At 38.5% G+C, this 21702-nt stretch overlaps 1 protein-coding gene across 2 annotated transcripts; it reads right to left on the bottom strand.

Annotated features, from left to right (window-relative positions):
- Positions 1 to 4374: 4374 nt before the first annotated feature.
- On the bottom strand, positions 4375 to 21698 carry LOC117538743 (glutamate receptor ionotropic, delta-1-like). Of its 2 annotated transcripts, XM_034204643.1 has the most exons (3): positions 21624 to 21698; positions 10884 to 11022; positions 4375 to 5557 (listed from the first exon to the last, which is right to left on the bottom strand). In XM_034204643.1, exons 2-3 carry the CDS (start codon positions 10971 to 10973, stop codon positions 5090 to 5092), a joined length of 558 nt encoding a protein of 185 aa, XP_034060534.1. In that variant the 5' UTR covers positions 10974 to 11022; positions 21624 to 21698; the 3' UTR covers positions 4375 to 5089. The 2 variants fall into 2 exon arrangements, with proteins under 2 accessions (XP_034060534.1, XP_034060535.1); XM_034204644.1 differs by lacking the exon at positions 21624 to 21698 and having other exon boundaries at positions 10884 to 11470.
- Positions 21699 to 21702: the final 4 nt, after the last annotated feature.

The raw sequence follows: 21702 nt of genomic DNA, 5'->3' as shown, positions 1-21702 counted from the left end.
GTGTGTGTGTGTGTGTGTGTGTGTGTGTGTGTGTGTGTGTGTGTGTGTGTGAGGATGAGATTACACAGAATATGTCAGGTGTTTTAAATATTTATCATCTTGATCTTTTCTTTATTCACACGGTGCTAATGAGCAACAGCTCTGAAGAGCAAGCTGCACATCCGCTAATGGCCACTAGATGGAGACTCGTAAATGATCTAAACAAAATTCACTTTTATGATTTTCCCTTCAAGATGTAAAGCAAAATCAAATTTAAATGTGATTATTTATTAAATGTGTCATTTTTCCAAATTAATTCAACACTTAAAGGTGGGGTATGTAAGTTTGAGAAACCGGCTCGAGATACACTTGTTGTTATATTCCATGGAATGCTCTTAACGTCCCGATTGCAATGAATATCTGAAGTGCTTTGACAACAAATCCATAACAACACATCATCAGTTGAAGCCGTGGCGCTGTAGAAAGCACGACCAATCATCTGAGCCGGCTAAAGTAACTGGATGGCCTACCTGCCTGTCAGCCTTCCATCTGGGCACACACTGATCTCGTGCCCTCATTGGTCATGTGCGCGTTCGTGTGTGTTGGAGGAGGGGCTCTGTGAGGAAGTGGCAGATTTGTTCTGGCTGTGTATTTTCAAATTCTAGCCACTCGAGCTGGTTCCTCCAGAATGACCTACCCCACCTTTAATTGTAATATATATACATATTTTTCTAAGTTTATGGTTGAGATTATAAAAGATAATAACTGTGCACGCTCCAAAAAAGCATATAACTCAAATAACCAAAAAGTAAACACATACATTTTTTCACCTTAATAAATACATATGTATAACATTAGCTTGGTTCGTAAAAAACAGCAGGAACAAGTTCACACTCGATAGGATCTGAAGCTAATCGATTAAAATACTAATTATTTCCCAATTTATTACTTTTTTAATCTAAAAAATGCCAGAAAAGAGACCCGGTATGATTTCCACACCCAACACTAATGCATTTAGATATATACACTTATATGTGTTGCACACTACCTTTAATGAAATGTGCTTCTTAAAGAGTCTCTATGTGGAGTCATTTATTTATTGGATTTTGTTTTGCTTTAAAGTAAAAAGTCATTTTGTCCAATGATAGAAAATCAATCTCCAGCTATAGTGGTGATAATCGATTAACAGCTCTCTGTTCCTTTTCACCTTTCTGTGAGGATCAGCTGCCATCTCTGGGTTTTTAGACTGTCGTAAGTCATCTCAGTGTGGTGTAAACAACAACAACTGTCATCGACACAACCTCAGAAACCAATGTGTAAACAATATTTCTTTATTAAAGATTTAAGAAACTCCAAGCAGCATATTCATAAATAAAATCAGGGTCTCAGATGGACGGACAGACTTTATGCAATGACAGTTTCATCTTCTGACGGGGACTAACGAAGGGGGAGGGGACACATGGAGACACACTTCCTGTTTACTTTCTGTCTGCCGACCAATCACAGTAAGCTTTAGGCTCCTCTCAGTGCACCCGTCGTATCGTCGTGAAGTGAAAAAGCAACGAGAAAAAGCTACGGTTAGAAAACATCCACGAAGAGTCTGAGGAGACGAGTCGTCCAACAGAAGGAAACACAAGGGACAGTTTATCTGATGCAGGAAAGAATCTGTATTCACACAGGGACACAGCATTAGCCTTCAACCCCCCTTTGGCAACAACATGTGATGTATCCATGGTTTCTGAGCAGAGACATTAATGTGGTTTCTGCAAAGTTAGAGTCAAGAGAAGATCTGACTCAACAGGATGAACTCTGACTCAAATGTCCCTAAGACAAGTCTGGATTGGACGATTCAACGGCAACGCTTTTGATCTCACAGTTATCATATGAAGAACTCTTTAAAGATTTAAAGCAAAAGGGAAACTGATTTTACGGTTTTGGGAAACTTTGACTCAAATCAGTGCAGTATCTCCAAGAAAAGTCCTGATTGGACGATTCAACGCCAAAGCTTGTTGAGCGTTTGTTGAGCGTTTGTTCTCACAGTTATCATATGAAGAACTCTTTAAAGATTTAGAGCAAAAGGGAAACTGATTTTATGGTTGTAGGAAACTTTGACTGAAATCAGTGCAGTATCTCTAAACATAAAGTCTAACACCAGCGCTTCTTGAACATCTGGATCCATTTGTTTCCACATTAAGAACTTTTGAAAAGGTCAAGCACCAGAAGAAGTGTGTTGGTCGTAAACTTCGTCTCAAATCAATGCGGTTTCCCTAAAAATGAACATCGTATTGGATTCATTAGCGCTTAAGATTGACGTTGACGTTAACTGCTGAATCTAAAGTTAGCGTAGCTGGAAATGAATTTGAGAAATGAAGCTCTTCATTCTGTCAGGTTAGGGTACCTCTACTGTCCTCTGCAGACATTACAATGAGGACATTTCGTAAGAGAAACCCATTAAGAGACTGCGAGCTGCGTCTCTCAGAACTCATCAGGCCCATAAATGCACATTAATTGCACTTATGAAGGCAGAGAAAGGAGGGTGTGCGGTTTCATATATCCTGTTGTCCACAAAGGTTCATCATACAGTATTCTATAAAGGAAAAACAATCTTTAGCCCACATCATCAGTCCCTCTATGTTACAGCAGTTGAGGTATGGCGCCTGCAGCTCTGATTGCACTTTGGATAATGGATCTCGTTGGGACGGGAATATCTCACTCACTCTGAGCGACTAAAATAACTGCACTGCTCTGCAGGAGAAACACAACCTGTATACAAGGGTCCACATTAAATTCTCTAGTATCAAAAAGTAAAGACATATCTATATAGCTGATAGTTCTTTCTACAGGACTTCTTTATTCAGATTAAATATAACAAATACAAAAAAGGTTGGAGACTGTTAGGCTGCGTTCACGAAAAGAAAACCCCGAAAACATAGAGTACGCTAAAGAGGAATGGCAACCAATGACAGAGCTTTATGAAGATAAGTGCCAAAGAAAACACAAAGTTTTGGTTCCAACATTTAGGAATGAATGGCTAAAGACCAGGTGGCTCTGTAATGGGTTAAAGTCACATTTAAAGAACACCTTGGACTCGGTAACCAATGAAAACCAACATGTTGTGTTGAGTACAAAAACCTCACGAGATCACTCATTGTAAATGCTTTTAACAAACTTCAAGGCCCAACGTTTTCGATCATCCTCTTCCTCTTCAGAGAGAGCAGGTATTTAAGACAGGTATGGGACAGTAGAACGTGCTGGTATTTATATATCTTTATCAATAACCCATCTGTTAATACCTTTTGGAGATGAAATGGGACAAAATGCCCAAAGCGTAATCTCCAAAGTCAATGCTTTTGGGTTTTTAAGGAGTCAATTGAACTGCTCAATTCAAAGGAAAAGTATCAAAGTTAAGGGTCCAAATTGAAGAGCTAGAGATCATCAACCTTTGCACCAAACTTCATGGTAATCCGTCCAATGGTTGCTAAAATATCTCAGCATCAAACTAAGACATTTCCCAATGTTCTGGTTTTCCGGTATTTAAAAATGAACTATAATTACATCTAAAACTGCATTTTTAACAACATCGCTTTGTGATATTGATTCTCATTGTACAACATGACAGATATCTGGTGACAGTGCATCTGCAGAATCACATGTTCCCAATGAGGCCAAACTTAGATGATCAATGAACAGAAATGGAACCAAAAAGTCACCATTTCCCGATGGCTCGTCCCAATAAACCACCAGCGATCGCAGCCTAAGAGTCTCTCCTTCCTCCTTTCTGACAGCCCAGACCCGGACAGTACCAACGCCAAGAGAAGAAGCTACTTTAAAAAACAAACCACTAAGCCGTGTGTAAAATATGAACCCCCCCCCCCAACAATACACAATTTACAGTCAACGTAAGAAAATGAATGCAGACTTTAGATCTGAAAAAACAATGTATATTATATATTGAATACAAAGTAAAAGAAGATTGTGATCCTTCTGATGCTGAAGATATAGGGTTGGTACAGAGATGCATAACAGTAGGTGTCCAACACTAAAATGTCCCTACAGCGGTGCATCATGGGTAGTCATTTACATCGATGAGTTGTGGAGAGACATCGTTTAATTTCGGCACTTTAGAAAACAATCACAATGAATTTCGCGTCATTGTTTCATATTGAACAAAATGTACAAAGCCATTCAAACAGTCAGAACTTTTTCATCAAGGTTTATATATTTTGTTTTTATCTTGTTTTGAGGGTTTTTTATAACTCAACTTCCAAAAATTGAGAATATTCAAAATACACTTTAAACCTCACTTCGTTCTCTTGGTATTTACACATATGTACAAGAGACAAATTACCCCCCCCCCCCCCCCCCCCCCCCACCATCCCAAACCAAGACCCTTTTTTTTCAGATAGTGAGATACAAAATCTAACTTTTTTCTTTGTACATATTTGTTCTCCTATAATAATAGTGTTCCTCTCGTATCTAAAGGTCTCCTATCGTGCACATTGCACTTTCTGATGTCTTTATACAGAGATATGAGTATTGAGCAGAACACATCATGGACATGTATGCATACACATAGCATGATAGGAGATCTTTGACCCCAAAGCCCAGAGGTGCGACTCATCTATAAAGGAACTATTATTTTGTATATGGACGTACTGTGTGTGGCATCGATGGCTTCCATTTAATGATAATAGATTACATTTGTAAAAAGCTTTACATGGACCTGTGCATGATAGGAGATATTTCAACATGATAGGAGATCAAGTCCAGAGGTGCGACTCACCTATGAAGGAAAAACAATCCTTTTGTATGTACTGTGTGTGGCATCAATGACTTCCTCTTTAAACATGATACAGATCTTTTACCAGGAGAGATAAGAGATCTTTAAAGATAATAGGAGATGGCTTCAATTTAGTGATAACAGATTACATTTTTATAGCACTTTACATGGACCTTTACATGATAGGGGATCTTTAAACATGACCTTTGAAACATGACCTTTTAAACATGACCTTTGAAACATGACCTTTGAAACATGACCTTTTAAACATGACCTTTTAAACCATAGTCCAGAGGTGCGACTCACCTATGAAGGAAAAACAATCCTTTTTTAAATGGACGTACTGTGTGTGGCATCAATGACTTCGGGTATGGGTCCTGCGGAGACTCCCTGGTAGGATATTGGCATTTGGGTGGGGGTCTTGCCAGGACTCTGACGGAAAATCCCCCCGTTGGGTTGCCTGTGTTTGCACTGCATGGTGTTGAGAGCCTGGTGGTGGTGGTGGTGCAGGTGGAGGGGCAACGTGCTGCTGCCAGGAGCCTGAGACAGGTGGTGCGTCCTCCCTATGGACCCCCCATGGTGAGGGTGGGGTAGAGGAAGCGGCGGGCCCCCCTCCCCTGGCAGAAAGGTGGTCAAAGCGAGGTCCGAGGGCATCAGAGAGGCCTGGCTGGGCTGCATGTTGCCGATGTCCAGCGCAGAGATCTCGATAGACGGACCTGGGATCTGCTTGTGGACCAAGTCCTCGTCCAAAAGACTGTTCATACGCCGATGCACCTGTTCCAGGTTCACCTCCTTGTCCTATAATAAGAGGAGGGGGAGGATAGAGGGGAGAAAACAGAGGGGGGAGGACAGAGAGGCTGAGATTGGCGATGGGCCGGATTCTCAGGTGGGTCTCAATGTCTCTGCTTCGTGGCGTTCTGATAAGAGACTCTTGTTTAGTTGTGGCCACAGAAAGCCACACGCTGTATGTGCACCTTGAAATCAAACTTGGCCAGTGAGGATTAAAGGTTTGATGGAGGGAGGAAAGCAATGCTGGAGCCAATCGGATTGAAGTCCTTCTATCTTTAGTCTGTTTTCTCAAGGTCTTCATGAAGGATCTCTGCTGAAGCAATCATCGACTTCTGATTCAATCTGAATCGTGAATTCCTACTTCATTTGACCTCCAAGTAAACTTGTTTTTTGTTGGGTTTACAGATTAATATTCAATTAAAGAAAAACTGTCTAAAACTGAAGTCAGATTTTGAGTTTTTACAGATATTCTTTTTCAAATTAACCTTTAGAATAATCACTTTTTGTTTCTCTCCGCTGTCAAGGCTGCGTCTATCTTTATAATTTGTCAGGTTTTCTCAAGGTTTTTGGTTTATTATGTATTTATTTCAAAGAGGACCAGACGAATACATTCACCTCAGAAAAAGGTCTTCATGAAGGATTTCTGCGGAAGCAATCATCGACTTCTGATTGAATCTCAATCTTGAATTCCTGGTTTTTCATATTCAAGTAAAAAGACGTTTTCTCAGTCAGATGTTGAGGTTTTTACAGATATTCGTGTTTTCTCAATGGAACCTTGAGAATAATCTCTTGTTGTTCCCTCCCCCTGCTCTGAGTGTTTCCCTCCTGCCCTTGAACAATCTCTGCATCAGGATCAGAGACTCGGTCCGCTATCTGAACAATGTAATCACAACATCGGCTGACTCTGCATCCCGCTGACTGCAGCCATGCATACTTGTTAGGCATTAAGAGACACTTGAGTGTTTCCCCGTCGAACCTCCGTACTCTGGGTCGGAGGAAGGTAAAAACAAAGAAGGGACGCGTGACTTGCATTTAAACCGCCTGATCGACACGCTCTCCACGTCCGAGCTGCGTGGAAGAAAGCAGTCTGTTTTTATCGGGTATTTACAGTTTAAAATAAAAAAATCCATTATTTTGGAATCAAACCAGATTTTCTTTTACAGTATTCTGGCTTCATGAAGTTAATCTGGAAGTAGACCTTTGAACATATGAGTTTTTATAATTTCTGCAACTGAGAAATATCTTGTACATTTATACGTCCTCAAATAACTCTGAGCTGCGTTAAAGAAATGTTTTTATCGGGAAAAGAGTTTAAAAAGGAGAACATGTGATTGAATAACTGCTAAAATTGTAAAGATTATTAGTTATTTGAATAATTTAAATATGTCTGATGACATTAGAGCAGGAATTAAACATTTAGAAATAGTTTCGTCGAGTAAAGTATTAGCTGATGGAAAAAAACAACTGGTGACTATTTTTCAGAAGGTCAAATATAGAGATTTCCTGCTATGTTGTGATTGATATAATATACGATATCTCAGACCAAATAAGACATGTAACTGGGACTTTAAAGGCTATACTATATCTTGTACACTTAAATATGCTCAAATAACTCCGAGCTGCGTGGAAGAAAGCAGTCTGTTTTTATCGGGTATTTACAGTTTGAAATGAAAAAATCCATTATTTTGGAATCAAACCAGATTTTTAAAAAGTAATCTGGCTTCATGAAGTTAATCTGGAAGTAGACCTTTGAAAATATGAGTTTTTTTAAGGGAGGATTTATGAGATATGTCACACTTCAAAATATTGATGTACTTTGGGACTTTCATTTCTGCCTCATGAGCAATTCTGCCAGTGAGAAATATCTTGTATTTAAATGTGCTCAAATAACTTGGATGAAATGGTCTGATGATATATCAACCTCTGAACAATGACTCAACGTATGTGCCCGAGTTCCTAAACATTTAGTTGTTCTACAATTTATATTTTAAAAGTAGGCTATATTTTAAGGATTAGAACACTGAGCTGTTTTAAGGGTTAGTTCACAGTGTAACCGTTATTTGTCCCTGAACGCATCATGTGTCCCTGAACGCAGCACGTGTCCCTGAACGCAGCACGTGTCCCTGAACGCAGCACGTGTCCCTGAACGCAGCACGTGTCCCTGAACGCATCATGTGTCCCTGAACGCAGCACATGTCCCTGAACGCAGCACGTGTCCCTGAACGCAGCACGTGTCCCTGAACGCAGCACGTGTCCCTGACGCAGCACATGTACCTGAACGCAGCACATGTACCTGAATGCAGCACGTGTCCCTGAACGCAGCACATGTACCTGAACGCAGCACATGTACCTGAACGCAGCACATGTACCTGAACGCAGCACGTGTCCCTGAACGCAGCACATGTACCTGAACGCAGCACATGTACCTGAACGCAGCACATGTACCTGAACGCAGCACGTGTCCCTGAACGCAGCACATGTACCTGAACGCAGCACATGTACCTGAACGCAGCACGTGTCCCTGAACGCAGCACGTGTCCCTGCGCATCGCGGCTTGGCTCCAGCATTGGCTTCACTTCGCTCAGAGGTAAATGGTATTAGTCACAGTAACTCATCTCAGTGACACAAGTGATATTCAGAACAATGCACATGACACATTTACATATTAAAACACACATTATTAGACATTCAGAAGTTATTTACAAACCCACCCTGACGCCCACAGATTACGTTAATTTAGATATTTCATCCATTTTCTATAAGTAATAATCCTTTAGATGTTCATGCTTGTGTGAGGACATTATGAATACAATATGCTGTAGGCAATTCTTTTGATTATTTAATTATAATGTTGTGATTTTTACTATTGGAACGTTTCCGTAAATGCAAATAAAACTGTTCTTACAATATTTTGAAGGAGCCACAGGACATTCCTTGATTTGAGCTCTGACGTCTGAAAAAGGACATTCCTGTGTTTAAATGATATTGTTTTTCCTGCACTATAAACAGATATTTAAATAGTTTTTCCTTTTGTGCAAATCAGCCCAGGTTTGTTACAATGACAGCACCACAGCTGGTTTTGATCTGAGATGAAAAGGCTGTTTGTTGAGGCAGAGAGTGAGGAAGCACTTCCTGTGTGAAAACACACTTGAGGAAAGCTCAGATTCTCCAGATCTTGATCCTCCGAGGCTGAGCATCTGACTGCAGCTTTTCAAACCTTATCCATCGTATACAATTACTACGTGTTTGTTGTCTGAAATATCTCTCTCCCTCCACTCGGAGACAATTAAAACATCTCCGCTCGGGCTATTGTTTCCCGACTGGCGTCTCATTAAAATATGTTTTCAGCGCCGTCAACTGGCGGCTCGCCCTGAATAAAGAAATGCCGGGGATTAAAACCTCAGCTGGTCGTTAAAGACAGGCTAAGGATGTAAGTGCAGAGGAGGCAAGTCTGAAAGCCTAACAAACAACTTCCTGTAATGAGTGGAGGAGGGACTTTAAAGCACTCTCCCTCCTGTGACTTTGCAAATAAAGAACTGTCGAGTGGGTTGAGCTCTGGTTCATTCTGGACCCTTACTTTCTTGCACTATTTTATTTGATCTGTTTCACAAGTAATAATCCTTTAGATTTCCACGCGTGGAAGTGGACTGAGTGAGGACACATATTATAGGCCATTTATTCAGTTTTAGATTATGTGATTTTTTGATTACTTTCTTGCACTATTTCTATTTTATTTCTATTTTATTTCTATTAACTTGCACATCTCAAAACATTCTCTTATTTGATCTGCTTCATATTGTGTTAAATTAGATATTTCTTCCATTGCCTAAGTAGTAATCCTTTAGATGTTCATGCTTTCAAGTGGACTGTGTGAGGAAGTGTTGAATATATTTCTGTTTCAGATGATCTGATTTTGTGATTATTATTATTACTTTCTTGCACTATTTCTATTCTGTTTTGAATCTTTCTTTGTATTTACTTGCACATCTCAAAACATCCTCTTATTCATGAGGCTCTGTTGGAGGAGCTAATTGACATAGCCTACTGTATCTACACTACAGTAGCTGAAGTGCAAATGACGCTGTTAGAGGAGTTTGTCCTTAATATCTGAAGTGGACATGTTTCAGCGGAAGTTAATTGGTTAAGTGATGTTTAAGTGAAGCTCTGTGATTGGAGGTTGTCTTCTTAACTTTTCTGCAGCTAACCTGCTGCGTCTCAAGCTGCGTAATCCTGCTCTTACACTTTCTATTTCTGTGGAATAGCTGAGTGTGAGCAGAATGGTAAGAGGCTTTAGAAACTGGACGGTGCACTCATCATTCCTGACATTTATTTTAATGATCGCCATCATGGCTACTTAGCTAAAGTGCAGCGGTTGCTCGGGTGAACATAATACAAGTTATACGTTTTAACTTCTTTGCTTTTGGGACCAACGTAGCTTTGCAAGGCTAACTAGCTAAATTAGCTCAAATAACTTGGTTAAATGGTTTGATGATAGATCTCAATACTGACTCAACGTATGTGTCCGAGTTCCTAAACATTTAAAAAGCATGTTTTAAGGATAAGAGCTTTCTTGTTGAGTCGTTACAGTTTGAAATAGGCTACATGTGATAGTGTAAGAGGGCGTGAAAAGGAGCTGTTTTAGGGTTCCCTCACAGTGTAACCGTTATTTCTCCTGTTCAACAACACGCAACGTGAGCGCTTATGAAATGCAAACAGTTAAAGATGGAGGGAAACAGAGCAGGGAGAAACAGAAAGAGGCACCGTAAGAACCACAAGGGTTTCTGATGCAGAGATAACGTTTAATGAACATGTCGTCTGCATAGAGAGACAGGGCTGTTTGTTATTACAGAGCTGCAGCTTCTGGAAATCATGTTCGGATTTTCCATTTATTGTTTTTATCGTTGGAAGTTTTAACGAACTTTAACGGCAAAAAGTCAGATTTAAGCTTTAATTTAACTGCCTCATTTTCTGAGCTCCTATATTAAGAGAACTATGAATAATATTATACAAAACAATTCAATAAAGATGATTAGATATTTGATCGCAGTCATGGTGTTTAATTTTTGATTAAAATGAAGGACAAATGTGTGGATGTCGTACGTTGCAAAGCTGCATTAAACATTGTAGTCCCTTTAATACATCTCCTTGCTTTACTACCTGTATTTTTTATATTTATTTATCTATTTATTGATTTCCAGAACTCAGAAGGCTACAGAAATTGCGGTTACGGATTAAGAAAATGGACCAAAAACAAACCTTGTCGACGGCACAGATGTAGGTATTTATGCTGTATTTTGTATTATTTGTGATAGTTGTATAGGAGGTCTATTCTGACCTGTATCAATAGCTTCTGCTTCATCCCAGCCTCTCTCTCTGTCTGTCCAAATGTCCCTCCTCCCCTCCGATGAAGCAGTTGTAATGTCATTATATGTCAATGGACCAGAAACCCTTGCCAGTCTGTAATCCTTAGTAACCTGCACGAGATCATAGACAGTCAAGTGTAAAAGAATAAAATGATAAAAAAAGGATAGATGTAGAAGAAGGAGAGCAGAACACGGGCGTCCACATTGACATATAATTAGCAATAAGACGTGACACAGTGACATTTCAGGGGTTATGGATGTGGGAAACAGATCTTATTGCTACAGGGCGACAACATAAACCGTCTGCGCACACTTTAGTTTATGGATCCACGTTAAAACTTCACTACCTGTCAAAAAGCTGCTTTCTGATTGGCTGTTAGGAGGTAGATGCAGGTCTGAGGTCAGTTTATGTTCAAGTGTAGCGGTGGTGAAACGAAAATGTGTCCCAAATACAAATTATATACTATTACTGAAGGCATTTAGGGTCTTAAAGAGTATGTAGTGTCTCTACTTTAAAGAGTCCTCTCCTCTGATGTTCAGGTGTATATCAGTATGTAGTGTCTCTACTTTAAAGAGTCCTCTCCTCTGATGTTCAGGTGTATATCAGTATGTAGTGTCTCTACTTTAAAGAGTCCTCTCCTCTGATGTTCAGGTGTATATCAGTATGTAGTGTCTCTACTTTAAAGAGTCCTCTCCTGCTGATGTTCAGGTGTATATCAGTATGTAGTGTCTCTACTTTAAAGAGTCCTCTCCTGCTGATGTTCTGGTGTATATCAGTATGTAGTGTCTCTACTTTAAAGAGTCCTCTCCTGCTGATGTTCAGGTGTATATCAGTATGTAGTGTCTCTACTTTAAAGAGTCCTCTCCTGCTGATGTTCAGGTGTATATCAGTATGTAGTGTCTCTACTTTAAAGAGTCCTCTCCTGCTGATGTTCAGGTGTATATCAGTATGTAGTGTCTCTACTTTAAAGAGTCCTCTCCTGCTGATGTTCAGGTGTATATCAGTATGTAGTGTCTCTACTTTAAAGAGTCCTCTCCTGCTGATGTTCAGGTGTATATCAGTATGTAGTGTCTCTACTTTAAAGAGTCCTCTCCTGCTGATGTTCAGGTGTATATCAGTATGTAGTGTCCTCTACTTTAAAGAGTCCTCTCCTGCTGATGTTCAGGTGTATATCAGTATGTAGTGTCTCTACTTTAAAGAGTCCTCTCCTGCTGATGTTCAGGTGTATATCAGTATGTAGTGTCTCTACTTTAAAGAGTCCTCTCCTGCTGATGTTCAGGTGTATATCAGTATGTAGTGTCTCTACTTTAAAGAGTCCTCTCCTGCTGATGTTCAGGTGTATATCAGTATGTAGTGTCTCTACTTTAAAGAGTCCTCTCCTGCTGATGTTCAGGTGTATATCAGTATGTAGTGTCTCTACTTTAAAGAGTCCTCTCCTGCTGATGTTCAGGTGTATATCAGTATGTAGTGTCTCTACTTTAAAGAGTCCTCTCCTGCTGATGTTCAGGTGTATATCAGTATGTAGTGTCTCTACTTTAAAGAGTCCTCTCCTGCTGATGTTCAGGTGTATATCAGTATGTAGTGTCTCTACTTTAAAGAGTCCTCTCCTGCTGATGTTCAGGTGTATATCAGTATGTAGTGTCTCTACTTTAAAGAGTCCTCTCCTGCTGATGTTCAGGTGTATATCAGTATGTAGTGTCTCTACTTTAAAGAGTCCTCTCCTGCTGATGTTCAGGTGTATATCAGTATGTAGTGTCTCTACTTTAAAGAGTCCTCTCCTGCTGATGTCAGGTGTATATCAGTATGTAGTGTCTCTACTTTAAAGAGTCCTCTCCTGCTGATGTTCAGGTGTATATCAGTATGTAGTGTCTCTACTTTAAAGAGTCCTCTCCTGCTGATGTTCAGGTGTATATCAGTATGTAGTGTCTCTACTTTAAAGAGTCCTCTCCTGCTGATGTTCAGGTGTATATCAGTATGTAGTGTCTCTACTTTAAAGAGTCCTCTCCTGCTCATGTTCAGGTGTATATCAGTAGTTGTCTCTACTTTAAAGAGTCCTCTCCTCTGATGTTCAGGTGTATATCAGTATGTAGTGTCTCTACTTTAAAGAGTCCTCTCCTGCTGATGTTCAGGTGTATATCAGTATGTAGTGTCTCTACTTTAAAGAGTCCTCTCCTGCTGATGTTCAGGTGTATATCAGTATGTAGTGTCTCTACTTTAAAGAGTCCTCTCCTGCTGATGTTCAGGTGTATATCAGTATGTAGTGTCTCTACTTTAAAGAGTCCTCTCCTGCTGATGTTCAGGTGTATATCAGTATGTAGTGTCTCTACTTTAAAGAGTCCTCTTCTGCTGATGTTCAGGTGTATATCAGTATGTAGCGTCTCTACTTTAAAGAGTCCTCTCCTGCTGATGTTCAGGTGTATATCAGTATGTAGCGTCTCTGCTTTAAAGAGTCCTCTCCTGCTGATGTTCAGGTGTATATCAGTATGTAGTGTCTCTACTTTAAAGAGTCCTCTCCTGCTGATGTTCAGGTGTATATCAGTATGTAGTGTCTCTAGTTTAAAGAGTCCTCTCCTGCTGATGGTCAGGTGTATATCAGTATGTAGTGTCTCTACTTTAAAGAGTCCTCTCCTGCTGATGTTCAGGTGTATATCAGTATGTAGTGTCTCTACTTTAAAGAGTCCTCTCCTGCTGATGTTCAGGTGTATATCAGTATGTAGTGTCTCTACTTTAAAGAGTCCTCTCCTGCTGATGTTCAGGTGTATATCAGTATGTAGTGTGTCCACTTTTCTCCTGCTAGGTGGTTGGCTCTGTTGTGATTGGTCAACAACTTAGAGATGTCCCGCCCCTTAGTCTATCACGTACAATGTATTGGAGCGCTAGCCAATAGGAGCGTGGGTGTTACACAGTGATGTCACTATGTTCCAGAAGTAAATAAAGGAGTATAATGCAGGCGTTTCAGGCAATTCTCCACTTTTGTTCATCATTTTATATTAATTCCTTCAGTTAATTGGTAAAAAAATGCATAAAATTGTCGGGATAGATGGAACGGATAACTTTTAATGTAAATACCTCTCCTAAAGTTTCGAAAAATATACAATTTATTAAAGTAATGGAATCCAATTTGCCTGTTTAAATGAGTATATAATCTGGTTCTGGGACACAATGTGACTTCTGTTTCCTCTGTGGTTTAAGGCGTGTAAAATCTGTTAATTGATATGAATCTGCACTAAACACAGCAATTATCAGATGCTTCCTCCGAGTTATTGTTCGTTCATATTTATTAGAGTGCATTCATCTAAATGATCTGCTTCTCTCTTGAGAAGGAGTCACTATTCCCTCAGCTTTGTTTCATTAATCACAGCAAGGAGGCGCTTTAGAAACGATTCTATTAGCAATAACAGAGATAATGTCACCGTTAATGTTTCGAACGCAGGGTGGGCATCACGTCGAGGTTTCCTTATTTAAATTACTTTTCAGCAGAGTTGGGAAGTAGTGGAGTACAAATACTTTGCTACTGTACTTAAGTACATGTTTCTGGTATCAGTACTTTACTCCACTACTTATTTTCTGACGACTTTTTACTTTGACTTCTTACATGTTGAACACAAATACCTGTACTTTCTACTTCTTACATGTTGAACTCAAATACCTGTACTTTCTACTTCTTACATGTTGAACTCAAATACCTGTACTTTCTACTTCTTACATGTTGAACTCAAATACCTGTACTTTCTACTTATTACATGTTGAACCCAAATACCTGTACTTTCTACTTCTCTCATGTTGAACTCAAATACCTGTACTTCCTACTTCTTACATGTTGAACTCAAATACCTGTACTTTCTACTTATTACATGTTGAACCCAAATACCTGTACTTTCTACTTATTACATGTTGAACTCAAATACCTGTACTTTCTACTTCTTACATGTTGAACTCAAATACCTGTACTTTCTACTTATTACATGTTGAACTCAAATACCTGTACTTTCTACTTCTTACATGTTGAACTCAAATACCTGTACTTTCTACTTCTTACATGTTGAACTCAAATACCTGTACTTTCTACTTCTCACATGTTGAACACAAATACCTGTACTTTCTACTTCTTACATGTTGAACTCAAATACCTGTACTTTCTACTTCTTACATGTTGAACCCAAATACCTGTACTTTCTACTTCTCACATGTTGAACACAAATACCTGTACTTTCTACTTCTTACATGTTGAACACAAATACCTGTACTTTCTACTTCTTACATGTTGAACTCAAATACCTGTACTTTCTACTTCTTACATGTTGAACCCAAATACCTGTACTTTCTACTTCTCACATGTTGAACTCAAATACCTGTACTTTCTACTTCTCACATGTTGAACACAAATACCTGTACTTTCTACTTCTTACATGTTGAACCCAAATACCTGTACTTTCTACTTCTCACATGTTGAACTCAAATACCTGTACTTTCTACTTCTCACATGTTGAACTCAAATACCTGTACTTTCTACTTCTTACATGTTGAACTCAAATACATGTACTTTCTACTTCTTACATGTTGAACTCAAATACCTGTACTTTCTACTTCTCACATGTTGAACTCAAATACCTGTACTTTCTACTTCTTACATGTTTAACCCAAATACCTGTACTTTCTACTTCTTACATGTTGAACTCAAATACCTGTACTTTCTACTTCTTACATGTTGAACTCAAATACCTGTACTTTCTACTTCTTACATGTTGAACTCAAATACCTGTACTTTCTACTTCTTACATGTTAAACTCAAATACCTGTACTTTCTACTTCTTACATGTTGAACTCAAATACCTGTACTTTCTACTTCTTACATGTTGAACCCAAATACCTGTACTTTCTACTTCTTACATGTTAAACTCAAATACCTGTACTTTCTACTTCTTACATGTTGAACTCAAATACCTGTACTTTCTACTTCTTACATGTTGAACTCAAATACCTGTACTTTCTACTTCTTACATGTTAAACTCAAATACCTGTACTTTCTACTTCTTACATGTTGAACTCAAATACCTGTACTTTCTACTTCTTACATGTTGAACCCAAATACCTGTACTTTCTACTTATTACATGTTGAACTCAAATACCTGTACTTTCTACTTCTTACATGTTGAACCCAAATACCTGTACTTTCTACTTCTCTCATGTTGAACTCAAATACCTGTACTTTCTACTTCTTACATGTTGAACTCAAATACCTGTACTTTCTACTTATTACATGTTGAACCCAAATACCTGTACTTTCTACTTCTTACATGTTGAACTCAAATACCTGTACTTCCTACTTCTTACATGTTGAACTCAAATACCTGTACTTTCTACTTATTACATGTTGAACCCAAATACCTGTACTTTCTACTTCTTACATGTTGAACTCAAATACCTGTACTTCCTACTTCTTACATGTTGAACTCAAATACCTGTACTTTCTACTTATTACATGTTGAACTCAAATACCTGTACTTTCTACTTCTTACATATTGAACTCAAATACCTGTACTTTCTACTTCTTACATGTTGAACCCAAATACCTGTACTTTCTACTTCTCACATGTTGAACCCAAATACCTGTACTTTCTACTTCTTACATGTTGAACACAAATACCTGTACTTTCTACTTCTTACATGTTGAACTCAAATACCTGTACTTTCTACTTCTTACATGTTGAACTCAAATACCTGTACTTTCTACTTCTTCCATGTTGAACTCAAATACCTGTACTTTCTACTTCTTACATGTTGAACTCAAATACCTGTACTTTCTACTTCTCACATGTTGAACACAAATACCTGTACTTACTACTTCTTACATGTTGAACTCAAATACCTGTACTTTCTACTTCTCTCATGTTGAACACAAATACCTGTACTTTCTACTTCTTACATGTTGAACTCAAATACCTGTACTTTCTACTTCTTACATGTTGAACTCAAATACCTGTACTTTCTACTTCTTACATGTTGAACACAAATACCTGTACTTTCTACTTCTTACATGTTGAACTCAAATACCTGTACTTTCTACTTCTCTCATGTTGAACTCAAATACCTGTACTTTCTACTTCTCACATGTTGAACACAAATACCTGTACTTACTACTTCTTACATGTTGAACTCAAATACCTGTACTTTCTACTTCTCACATGTTGAACTCAAATACCTGTACTTTCTACTTCTCACATGTTGAACTCAAATACCTGTACTTTCTACTTCTCACATGTTGAACTCAAATACCTGTACTTTCTACTTCTCACATGTTGAACACAAATACCTGTACTTTCTACTTCTTACATGTTGAACACAAATACCTGTACTTTCTACTTCTCACATGTTGAACTCAAATACCTGTACTTTCTACTTCTCACATGTTGAACTCAAATACCTGTACTTTCTACTTCTCTCATGTTGAACACAAATACCTGTACTTTCTACTTCTTACATGTTGAACCCAAATACCTGTACTTTCTACTTCTCACATGTTGAACACAAATACCTGTACTTACTACTTCTTACATGTTGAACTCAAATACCTGTACTTTCTACTTCTCTCATGTTGAACACAAATACCTGCACTTTCTACTTCTCTCATGTTGAACACAAATACCTGCACTTTCTACTTCTTACATGTTGAACCCAAATACCTGTACTTTCTACTTCTCTCATGTTGAACACAAATACCTGTACTTTCTACTTCTTACATGTTGAACACAAATACCTGTACTTTCTACTTCTCACATGTTGAACACAAATACCTGTACTTTCTACTTCTTACATGTTGAACCCAAATACCTGTACTTTCTACTTCTCACATGTTGAACCCAAATACCTGTACTTTCTACTTCTCACATGTTGAACACAAATACCTGTACTTTCTACTTCTCACATGTTGAACACAAATACCTGTACTTACTACTTCTTACATGTTGAACTCAAATACCTGTACTTTCTACTTCTCTCATGTTGAACACAAATACCTGTACTTTCTACTTCTCTCATGTTGAACCCAAATACCTGTACTTTCTACTTCTTACATGTTGAACCCAAATACCTGTACTTTCTACTTCTTACATGTTGAACTCAATACCTGTACTTTCTACTTCTTACATGTTGAACTCAAATACCTGTACTTTCTACTTCTTACATGTTGAACCCAAATACCTGTACTTTCTACTTCTTACATGTTGAACTCAAATACCTGTACTTTCTACTTCTTACATGTTGAACTCAAATACCTGTACTTTCTACTTCTTACATGTTGAACCCAAATACCTGTACTTTCTACTTCTTACATGTTGAACTCAAATACCTGTACTTTCTACTTCTTACATGTTGAACACAAATACCTGTACTTTCTACTTCTTACATGTTGAACACAAATACCTGTACTTTCTACTTCTCACATGTTGAACCCAAATACCTGTACTTTCTACTTCTCACATGCTGAACTCAAATACCTGAACTTTCTACTTCTCACATGTTGAACACAAATACCTGTACTTTCTACTTCTCACATGTTGAACACAAATACCTGTACTTTCTACTTCTTACATGTTGAACTCAAATACCTGTACTTTCTACTTCTCACATGTTGAACTCAAATACCTGTACTTTCTACTTCTTACATGTTGAACACAAATACCTGTACTTTCTACTTCTTACATGTGAACTCAAATACCTGTACTTTCTACTTCTTACATGTTGAACTCAAATACCTGTACTTTCTACTTCTTACATGTTATGTTGAACTCAAATACCTGTACTTTCTACTTCTTACATGTTGAACTCAAATACCTGTACTTTCTACTTCTTACATGTTGAACTCAAATACCTGTACTTTCTACTTCTTACATGTTGAACTCAAATACCTGTACTTTCTACTTCTTACATGTTGAACTCAAATACCTGTACTTTCTACTTCTCACATGTTGAACTCAAATACCTGTACTTTCTACTTCTTACATGTTGAACTCAAATACCTGTACTTTCTACTTCTCACATGTTGAACTCAAATACCTGTACTTTCTACTTCTTACATGTTGAACTCAAATACCTGTACTTTCTACTTCTTACATGTTGAACTCAAATACCTGAACTTTCTACTTCTTACATGTTGAACACAAATACCTGTACTTTCTACTTCTTACATGTTGAACTCAAATACCTGTACTTTCTACTTCTTACATGTTGAACTCAAATACCTGTACTTTCTACTTCTTACATGTTGAACTCAAATACCTGTACTTTCTACTTCTTACATGTTGAACTCAAATACCTGAACTTTCTACTTCTTACATGTTGAACTCAAATACCTGTACTTTCTACTTCTTACATGTTGAACTCAAATACCTGTACTTTCTACTTCTTACATGTTGAACTCAAATACCTGTACTTTCTACTTCTCACATGTTGAACCCAAATACCTGAACTTTCTACTTCTTACATGTTGAACTCAAATACCTGTACTTTCTACTTCTTACATGTTGAACTCAAATACTTGTACTTTCTACTTCTCTCATTTCCCAAACAGCTGGTTCCTTTAGTCTGAATGTGTGTTTGGTGCGTGATCATTATTCTTTAGAGTCATTGCGTGCCTATTGATTTGAACACGATCCGTGTATCCATCATTTCCTGGTCTTCTCTAAAGAAGAGGGACCAATGGAAACGTTGTCATGTTGCCGTTGTTCAGCATGGAAACATTCATTAGCTAACAATGACATTATTGTTCTATTAATATAAAGGGAGGTCAGGTACTCTTTAAAGCAGCTGCTAGTTATGGGTACTTTTTACTGAAGGACACTTCAAAGCCCTCTTTACTTTCACTTGAGTAAAGAAGTTTAGTCAGTACTTCTACTTTCACCAGAGTATTTTCAAGTAAAGGATGTGTTTCCTTTTACCATCTCTGATTTTCTGTCTTATAAGGATTTCACAGTGAAATGGAAAATGTCCAGAAGTGTGTGTGTGTGTGTGTGTGTGTGTGTGTGTGTGTGTGTGTGTGTGTGTGTGTGTGTGTGTGTGTGTGTGTGTGTGTGTGTGTGTGTGTGGGTGTGTGTGTGTGTGTGTGTGTGTGTGTGTGTTATCGTTTCTCACTGTTGCTAATTATAATCTCTGCTCTCAACCCTTTGGGTGCAGGAAATTACCAAAATCTTCACAGTAGAAAATGAGTTTATAACAATAATTCAATAGCGAGCTCCGTGGGAATTAATCATCAAAGTCTGCGGGGTCACGCTGGTTTTTAGCAGGGAAACACGCTAACAGTCAAATCCTAATTCCACACTAAGGCCTCGAGTGTATGCTTCAAGAAAACATAATAATAAGAAGTCTCCCGAGTGCACGGAGAAGCCGTTAGTGAAGGTGATGGTCTAGTGTGTTGTGTATGTCATTTGTAATTCAACATGTATATTTTCTTATTTTGGAATCAACCAGATGCTTTAAAGTACTCTGGCTTCATGCGGCTAACCTGGAGTTACCTATCTGAGGTAGGGCTGCTCAATTAATCGGATTTTAATCGCAATTACGATTATGGCTTGCAACGATTACGAAAACAACGTAATCGAAATAAAACGATTATTTTTTCATTATTATTATTGCTGTTTTTTTTTAATAAATGTTTTTGTATTGGTTTTTCAGTTGAGTTATACTTAAAGTTCAGGGTAATCAACTGTTACAAACACACCGTTCACATTCTCCAATAAATTGATGTTTTCAAAGTAAATGGATAATCGTTTTTAATAATCGTGATATCAATTATTCACCCAAATAATCGAAAATATGATTTTTGCCATAATCGAGCAGCCCTACTCTGAGGTATGGACAGGCTGTCCCTTTCACTTCCTCTGACTGGAAACCCTCTAAAGATTCAATTCAGTGCTGATCAGTAATTGATATGTTCAACTACCTACTGGAGGATATCATTAAGCCTTGAAGCAAATGTTAAACACAATCTTTAGGATGAAAACCACTCAGATTGGACCCGAACGCGAGGAGGGTTAGAAAAGAAACAGATGTGTGCAAGTTTAGGACGAGGTGGGGAGCGATGGGTGGAAAAAAGAAAACATGGAGGAGAGGTAATAATTATAATAATAATAATAAGAAGAAGAGACCAAATTTGATTTCAATGCTGGTTCCACATCACTAACTTCCAACTAATTGCTCTACAGCTGGGTGTACTGGAGCTCCATTAAGTCCTCAATCAGGTGTTAAACACAATCTTTAAGATGAAAATCAGTCAGATTGGACCCGAACTCGACAGGAGGGTTAGAAATAAGTTTAGGACGAGGTGGGAGCGATGGTTGGATAAAATGGAGGAGAGGTAATAATAAGAGACCACATTTCATTTTAATGATGGTTCCACATCCTCCTACTCTTCAGCACTATTTGAACTAACTAATTCCTCTACAGCTGGGTGTACTGGAGCAACTGTTAAACACAATATCTATGATGAGAACCAGTCAGGAGGGTTTAGGACGAGGTGGGATAAAAGAAACCATGGAGGAGAGGTAATAAAAAGACCAAATTTGATTTCAATGATAGTTTCAGAGCCTCCTACTCTCCACTACTAATCTCCTCTCTACAGCTGGGTGTACTGCAGCTCCACTAAGTCAGGGCTGGTGTCTGGATCCTTAAAGTATAGTGTGGCCGTGTCCTCCGTGTGGACCCTGCTCTGCGTCACCTCTTTGGGGGCCTCCTCTCTGCAGCGGTGGCTCTTCCACCAGGCCTCCAGGCCGGCCACCAGGCAGGCCAGCAGCAGC

Source organism: Gymnodraco acuticeps, unplaced genomic scaffold (assembly GCF_902827175.1).
Source record: "Gymnodraco acuticeps unplaced genomic scaffold, fGymAcu1.1, whole genome shotgun sequence".
Taxonomy (NCBI): Eukaryota; Metazoa; Chordata; class Actinopteri; order Perciformes; family Bathydraconidae; genus Gymnodraco; species Gymnodraco acuticeps.
This window is presented reverse-complemented; position numbering and strand designations above follow the sequence as displayed.